Here is an 8,721-nt window from a genome sequence, read left to right as displayed (position 1 = left end):
TTCATAAATCTCGTTATCATTTCAAGCAACATCCAGATCCTAATTCTGAAATAACCCAAAATAACATAAAAAAACTTTTTATCGCGTATCAGAGAGGAATATACCATACTAAGAAGAACGTAAACCAGGCAGGACATGGAGGTTAAACTAAGAAAGCAACTCCACATTATAAGAAGCAATGCAGCAGAGCCTAATCCCCAGTCAAATGAATTCCAAAAGGGTTAAAAGCTCTCGTTGTAATCGATACTTTTAGCCCAATATCCTCCAAAATTTCAAGAACCAAATGCCACAAATACAAGACAATTTATCACAATTGAAAATCAAGAAGTTACAAGATAAACTATTCATCCTCTTGAGTTTCTCACTTGTACATCCAATGATTATTCAAAATTGTTAACCACATTAAGACGACCCCTTCAAAGAATTTTTCCATATGGAACAACCAAAATCAACTTATTATTGATGCATTTCCAATGGACCCTCTCTTGTGTGTTTCAGCTTCTCCGGCCGCAGCAATGACTTAAGAAAAACTAATAACAAACAAAACATGGTTTAGATGTAATTAAGATTAAATTACTGTTTCAGAGACTGCATTTAATTAAGGAAGCTTACTCATTGGTCTCTACCGCAGCTTTAATCTCCGAGTCCAACCTTGAAAATCTTTTGGTGCCAAAAGTCCTGGAGAAAAGAAAAAAAAAAGAAAAAAAAACAGACTCAATTACAAACAGAGAATAAACTTTGAATGAGTACAGAAAGAATTTTGGAAATTGGAAAGATGTTTATTTGTTTCTTCCCCAGTTACACAAAAAAAAAACAACTCATCACAGCATTCAGTTGGAATCCATTACCCAAATTGAACTAAAAATTCATTAAATAGAAACGCAATCAAATTAGAAAAGCAGCAATATACAAGGCAATTACATTGTATTGGCCTCTCTTTTTTAGTACTTCTAATTTTAATTCTCTTTTTTTTTGTGAATAATATGTATAGCTCAAGTGGTTTGGTATTGGGTTTGACAAATCCGGTTGTTCTTTTGTTGGAAGAGTTGGTGTTATTCCCAGCTGTTACCACTGTGAAGGAACATGTGACTAGAAGCACAACTTCCCTGAATATTACATACACCGAAAGGAACCGAAGATGCAGATCTCTCCAAGTAGGAAGCATTTGGTGGTGACATCCGACGAAAATAACGGTGAGCCACCGAGGAGGAGAAGGAAGTCATTGAAGAAGGAGGCGATATTCTTTTAGCATATTTGGGAGGGGAAAGGAACGCTCTGATCTTCAACGACGAGGAAGGGTGATCAAAGAGCGAGCGAGATTAAAAATTGAAATGAGCGAGTATGAGGAAACATTGAAAATCCCACTTACCTTCTTCACCACTGCCAACAGCCGCTACGTTGTAACTAGCGGGATGAGATGGAACTATTTTGTTGTCGGTGACGAAAATGTCAGCATCATCAAAATCACTACTCACAAATCGCATCCCGTCACCTTCAACACCAACTCTACTTCAAGCTGGTTCCATAACCCTAACCTCCAAAGCTACAATGGTGGCGTCAATGCCAAAATTTCCCTAACCATCTTCCTCTTCATGTGAATCAATCTCTCGATCATCCTCCTCATCATCTTCCTCTGTCCTATCTTTAGAACTGTAGAAGAAAAATGAGAGAATAGAGTGTTTGGTATTTGAAATTGATAGAATGAAGAGAAAATGAAATCCAAGAGAGGATTGGAGAGATCTCACCGAAAGTTAAGAAAATGAAAAGGGGAATTTGGGGGGAAGCTCATGCAAGCAAATCAAAAAATGTGAGAAGATTCGAAGACGTCCACGGCGATGGCGATGGCGTGAGAACGGCGACGGTGACGGCGACGGCGTGAGAAGATTGGAATGCATTCACCGGTGAGAATGTGAGAAGAAATGGACAGATTCCATTTGGAGAAGAAAGGGTTTGCGAGTGGGAGAAGATTGAAAGAGTAAAGTAAGAGAGAGAATTTGTTGTTTTTTTACAAAATGAAATTATTAAAATAAAAATTTAAATGGACCTTTATTGTCGGTTTAAAACCGACATTAAAGCTTGTTATTTTTTAAAAAAATAAAATTATTAAAATTAAAATTTAAATGAACCTTTAATGTCGGTTTTCAAAATGGCGGACCTTTAATGTCGGTTTAAAACCGACATTAAAGCTTACTCTTTAATGTCGGTGGAAAATCGACATTAAACATCCGCCTTTTAAAAACCGACATTAATGCTCATTTTGCATTTTTTCCAACCGACATTAAAGCCTATATTTCTTCTAGTGATTTGAAAAACAAATAAGAATCTATTTTCCGAATTTATATCTAAAATTATAAGTAGAATTATGAAATAGTTTTACAAATTGTAATGCAATGTATAATTAATCTATGTTATCTAAAAGAGACTTAGTGAAAATCTTTTGTTTTTTTTTTTTTTTTTTTTTTGTTCTTTTGGTCTCTTTTAATCTATATGTTGTATATCTATATTGTATTCAAATGAACAATGATGGGAGAATTTGAATATTTCCTCTTTGCACTTATATCTTAAAATAATGACTATTTTCCCTCTTATCAATACACTATAATTTCCATCATTCCTATTTTAATATATTTATATTACCATTATCTTATTATGTTTTTTGGATTTTTTTTCTACAGAGAATTAAACTAATGTTTCTCTATTTTACTTCTTTATATTTCATGTCTTTCTCTTCTTTCTTTTATTTCTCTTATCCCAATATAAATTATGGCATTTACTTCTTTAATTTTTTAAAAGCAATAATTCTTATGAAATATACATTTCTTTTCATATCTTTTCCTTTTTTTTTTTTTTTGTTTCTATTTTATATCCTTTTAACTAAGATTTCAAATTTAGCTATTATCTCTAAATTTAGAAAACTACTCTTATACGTTTTAAAATATTGGGTGGATAATAAAATGTATGCACAATTTCAAATTTAAAAAGTCAAGTAGGTTTTTTTAAATATATAAATAAAGTTCTGACTATCTCTAAACTATGAATGTCCAAAATTAATAAGTTGCAAATTACACCAAAGGAAGAAATTCAAATTAAAACATATATGAGCCTCTTCTCAGACACTATAAAACAAAACTCCAAAAAGGAAAGATACATATATTTAAAAAGAAAAAAGAAAAAGCCTAGATTTATTGAATCTCTGACCATCTACTTAGTGGCCATTCTCTCATTGAGCTTTCTGGAATTGGAAAAAGGCAAAAAAAAAAAAAAACTAATCATGGAAAATATAATGCAAAGTAAAAATGAAAAAAGAAAAGAAAAGAAGATGATAATAATTAATTGTGAAAAAGAAAAAGGTGGGTCTAGAAAAAGTGAAGCCGATAACTCAAAAATGGAATCCTAAAGGGAAGTGTCAATCTCTTTTCTATGGCCGCTTGAATTAGGTCTCCTCACAAAACGCCCCTGCCAAAAGGAAAGGAAAACGTCTTTTCAATCATCCCTTTCATTTAATATCATATAATTTCTTTCTAACTCGTTACTACATTTTCTATAACTATTTGCAACAAAATATTTCATAGCTCTTTTAACCAATTAACCCAAAACTGCATTCTCTTTTTCAAAACTATATAACTACTGATGTGTAAAAGTTAATATTCCTCCTAATGTGTATCACTCTTGAAGTTAATAATTAAGTATAAAACATTGTTCTAAATAAATTGTAATTATAAAAGAATTTATACTAATAAACTATAAAAGATTATATGGTTCATTGATGGCATCTTTCCCTAATAAAATAAACTAAATTCAAATTTTTCTATATTTGTAAAATCTTTCTAATTGTATTATATATTTTTATTAATTTTTGGAAAAAGCAATTGTTTGGTAATTAATTCACTTTTTTAAAATGAGAAACTTATTTTTAAAATTACGAAGAAAATTAAAAAATATACATATTGTTTTTAGAAAAAAAAAACAAATTCAGTGTTATTATTTTTAGTAAACAAAAATTTAAAAATAGAATTTTGAAAATAAAAACAAAAATGTAAAATGGTTAGTAAAGGAAGTTTTGATTTTTAAATTTTAGGTATATTTTCAATTAGATTTCAAAATTTTACAAATTTACTCCAAAAATATAAGTTTTCTTTCAAATAAGTTCATAGGTTTCAATTTACATTTCACTCGAAAATTTTGTCTATGTGTTTGAGATCCACTAATTAATTTAAAATAATTATAGTTAACAATTTTACGCTATTAAAACTGAATTTAAAATTTTACTTCATATTATTTGAAACTAATTAACAAATAATGTCAAAAACAACTAAAAGTGAATATTTAAATAAAAGAATGGAGGTTGAAAGTGCAAATCTCAAGAACCAATTAAATTGGAAAAAATATATATTAAATCTCACAGCTAAAATTGCAACATTTTATATAGACATAACATTTTACATATATTAAATTAAAACTAAACTCAAAACTTGATAAATATTTTAATCTCTTTTTTTATTTTTATATTTTTAAGACGATGTTCTTAAATTTTTGTTTATTAAAAACAAAATCTATATATGTTTGCTTGTCTTATGTTTTTGTAAAACCAAAAAAATACTTTTTAAAAAAGCTTTCTTTTTCACATTTCCAATTTTCCTCCCAAATTTTAAAAATAAGTTTTTTTAAAAAATAAATTAGTTAAAAAAACACACGTATGTTTTATAAAAATTAATGTTTAAAAACAAATAATAGAAAATAAATAGAATCTATATTATTACTTCCTGCCATTATAATAAATTATTTTATGAAATTTACGTTTGGTTGAAAAAACAATTAGATATGAATTATAAGAAGGTTATCCAATGAATAATTGGTTTGTTGGTCAAACAACGTTTTCAATGAAAGAAAAATAATTTGTATTGAAATGAATGAGTTTATGAAATAAATTTACTTATTGTAATTAAACTTAGTTAGTGAATTTAAAACTACAACATTAAGGTTAAGTAAGTGTAACAATGAAATTAAGAAGTGTATAGTCCAAATTAACAAATTTAGGATTAAATTTGAGATATTTTTCTAAATTAATTTGAAACCTAAGAATAAAAAATGAAAAATGAAGATATTTGAAAAGAAAAAGAAAAAGAAAAAGAAAAAGAGATTCACATACATACCTTCATTCTGGGCCGTCCATCTGCATTGACTTTCCTAACTTGATATCTTATCTTCTTCGAGAACAACCGAGTCCGCCTCTTCTCTTTGTACCGTAACACGCTGGCTTCTCTCAATAATCCTCCACCCTCCGTAAATAAATCTATATTCGCCAGCCTTGCCTGCCAATTTCCAAATATACCCTCACTTTTAGTTCTTTTCCCTTCACAATCAAACCATATTTTCGTCTTTTTCTTCTTTTTTTGTCATTTACCATATTACCCTCCCATTCAATACTTAAATTATTCTTTTCTTTTCTTTTCTTTTCCTTTTAGATTTCCCTTTTTTCATGACAACCAAATCTATCAACACTCTAAATATAATAATTACAAAGTCAAAATATTTTCAATTCCTCACCTTTGTCGTACAAAACAAATTCAATGGGTAGCTTTGAAACTTTTAATTTAACCTAAATTAATTGTACTAATAATTTTTTTTAATGTATTTAGAGATTAGGTTGTCATATGACAAACCATTGATAACGGAAACTAAACTACATTTAAAAAATATTTGACCTAAAATTTAAATTAGGAAAAAACTAGAGACTTATAAAGATTAACAAAGACTAATAATGTAATTTTACCACTACTAATTTTGTTTTAATTTTCTTTTTCTCGAGGGAGGAATGAAAGAAACAATAACAAAGGAAGAATTTTGGATTCCTAAAACTCCGGGGGGGAAGGGAAGGAAGCATTTTTATTTTATTTATTTATTTATTTATTTTTCTTATTGCATCAAAGTTTCTTGGGTTTTGATTTTCGGTGGCGGAATGAGAGACGTACATTTACATCACTTCCCGCCGTATCGGAACTTGGAATCTCATCGGAAAATGGAGATCCCCTGCTAGACCAAGCGTCGGCCACGGCTTCGTAGTTCAATTTCAGAAGTAATCCAGCAGGTTTCAATTTCGGGATTGGCTTCTCTGATTTCTCTGATTTCTCCTTTTGTAATGGAATTGCGGCTTTCTTTGATTCAATCACTGTAAGCTTCTCCACTTTCTTTTTCTTCTTCTTCGTCGAGACGGCCGCCGGTGTTGGAGTTGGAGTCGGTGCCGGAGCCGGAGCTGGTGGTTTTGGATTTAGTTTTGGAGAGATTTCGATTACATCGACAGTCGGAAATCGCCACCAGTTTCCATTATCGACTCCTCGAATTGCTGTTCGTTCGATTCCCTTACGGAATCCGAAGCCAGATTCGAATTTCTGGTTGAATCCTAAACCGATTGGATTCCAATTCCAATTCCGTTGATGATTATTCGCATTCACACAAGAATCTTGCGTTGAATTACCATTTTCTAGGTTATCCACACTCAGATTCCCCATAATACTATCGATTCCTTCTTCGATTTCCTCGTCAAGAATCGATTCCGCATCGAAATCTTCAATCTCTTCAATCTCCATGGAATTCGGTTGGAAATCGATCTCTCCAGGACTAGAACACGGTCGATTTTCCCAAAGATTGGTCAATTTGGAATGAATTTGGGAATTAGGCTTTTCTTCAAGCAGCGGTTGGTGAAGGAGAAATCCAGAACTATCGATTACTCGAAAAGGCAAAAGCAATTCAGCAGATTCACAGAAGAGAGAAGAAGAATCATCGTGAGATTTGGTGAATTTTCGCGGATTGGTAAGATGTTTGGTTGAAAAAACATTCGGGTAGGCCGTTGAAAGCAAAACTGTAGCTTCGTTGTAGGTTTGATTTGGGCGTTTTCGTGGTGTTCTTAATTTTCGAGTTGAAATTGCTAACTGTGTTGTATTGTTGCTTGACTCTGATAAAGTTGAAGATGGCGATGAAGTTTGTGAAGTTCTTGTCCATGAAGAAGATGGAGATTTCACAATCTCTAAATCGAAATTGTAAGCCCTCCCACCACCACTTATACATGGAGAAGACATTGAATTCCAACCAACAACAAGAACAAGAAAACCTCTAAACTCTGTTTGGTTACTGAGAAAAACCCAATTCCATTAAAAAAAAAAAAACTTGGAATATTTTTGAAGGAATTGATAAGATGAACAAAACCCCTAAACCCTAAACCATGAAAAAACCCAAAACAAAAACCCCCAAAAACCAAAATTCCTCTTTCTTTTTTCTTTTCCTTCTAAATCTTACTTCCTTTCTCTCTTATCCCGAGAAACCCAGAAGGAATTTGGGAAGTTCTCCATGAAAATGGGAAAATCTCCACCAAACAAAAAAAAGAAAAAAAGAAAAGAAAAAAAAAACAAAAACAAACAAAGAATTAACCCAAAAAAGAAATAGAAAAGAGTATGATTTCTAAATATGAACACACCTTGAATTTTTGTGAAAAACAGAGAGAAAAGTTGAAGAAAGTGAAGAGAAAGTTGAGAAGGAAGATAATAAAAGGGAAAGATCCGTTGAGTGTGCTGTACATATAGCCATTTCTGCAGAGACAAACAAACAGGTATTTTCTCTCTCTCTCTCTCTATTTTTTTTTTCTTGTAGATTTATTTTTTCGCTTTGAGTGTTGTTCTTGCAGTTTTGGGCGATGGAGATTACTAGATAGAAGAGAACACAAGACGAGACAAGACTCGGTTTCTGCAGTCCGGTGGGGACTACTCACCTTTTTTTTTTTTTTTTTATCCTTCCAATTATTATGCTTTTTATTTATTATTTCTTATGTCTCAATGAAACAATTATTCCCTAATATATTTTCTAACTTCCCTGATTTACCCCTCTTCTTATTCATCAAAGAAAAAAGAAAAACATCTGAAATAGTAAAGTTGGTCTGTTTGGTTTGGATGTGTTTTCTTCTCTAATAATTTGATGGTTTCAAGTGCATCAAAATATTAATATGAGGACATAGGGCATAATAATACTAGGAAATCAAACTTTGGATTGAATGTGTTTTCTTTTGAACATGTTCAGACAATAAATAATAGTTTGAGGTTTAGCATACAAAACACATAAAAAAAATGTAATAATAACAATAATAATAATAATAATAATAATAATAATAATAATAATAATAATAATAATAATAATAATAATAATAATAATAGGTAGATAAATGTAAGATTAATAATTTTGAAAAAAGGAAAAGCAATAATATAAAAAAGGTTCACAAGGAGAATAGGGGGAAAGGGGGGCATTAAATATGAGACCGCCTTAAAAAGGGGGGCAAAATGGGAAATATGGAGAGGGAGGGGGGGGGGGACCAGGGGCAGCGTGAGAGTTTGTATATTTCAAGTAAGGGGATGCCACATAGGAGAAGAGGGGAGCATTCTTATCTGATGAGGTGGCAGAAGGTGATTGGAGGGAGGAGATTTTGTATAGAGGTGAGGTGGAGGGGAGGGGGTCACGTGCATGGAAGAAGAATGAGGTGGATGATTTGTCCGAAGGGAGCAATGATTGGGACCTTTTTGGTATCTTTTGAAGGATTATGTGTGGCATTTGGCCATCAAACGTTGGGCTTATTACCTTCAACCACTTCTGATTATGTTTCAATATCCATCATTTCCTTTTTCTTTTCTTTTTCTTTTTCTTTTTTTAAATATATACATATATTATTTTTTTAAAAAA

The 8,721-nt window shown here is 31.2% G+C and overlaps 1 protein-coding gene and 1 long non-coding RNA gene across 3 annotated transcripts; one reads left to right on the top strand and one right to left on the bottom strand.

Annotated features, from left to right (window-relative positions):
- Positions 1 to 3,062: 3,062 nt before the first annotated feature.
- Positions 3,063 to 7,682, bottom strand: LOC103492569 (protein CHLOROPLAST IMPORT APPARATUS 2). Of its 2 annotated transcripts, none has more exons than XM_008452988.3 (3): positions 5,973 to 7,682; positions 5,150 to 5,312; positions 3,063 to 3,456 (listed from the first exon to the last, which is right to left on the bottom strand). In XM_008452988.3, the coding sequence occupies exons 1-3, from the start codon at positions 7,074 to 7,076 to the stop codon at positions 3,434 to 3,436; spliced, it is 1,290 nt and encodes a 429-aa protein (XP_008451210.1). In that variant the 5' UTR covers positions 7,077 to 7,682; the 3' UTR covers positions 3,063 to 3,433. The 2 variants fall into 2 exon arrangements, with proteins under 2 accessions (XP_008451210.1, XP_008451201.1); XM_008452979.3 differs by having other exon boundaries at positions 5,154 to 5,312.
- On the top strand, positions 7,457 to 7,867 carry LOC103492578 (uncharacterized). The gene is made up of 2 exons (XR_538285.3): positions 7,457 to 7,603; positions 7,679 to 7,867. It is a non-coding gene; the product is annotated as an uncharacterized LOC103492578 (long non-coding RNA).
- The last annotated feature ends 854 nt before the right edge of the window (positions 7,868 to 8,721 follow it).

This window comes from Cucumis melo, chromosome 5, assembly GCF_025177605.1.
Source record: "Cucumis melo cultivar AY chromosome 5, USDA_Cmelo_AY_1.0, whole genome shotgun sequence".
In the NCBI taxonomy this organism is placed as follows: Eukaryota; Viridiplantae; Streptophyta; class Magnoliopsida; order Cucurbitales; family Cucurbitaceae; genus Cucumis; species Cucumis melo.
Note: the sequence above shows the minus strand (reverse complement) of the source record. Positions and strands in the feature narration are given on the sequence as shown.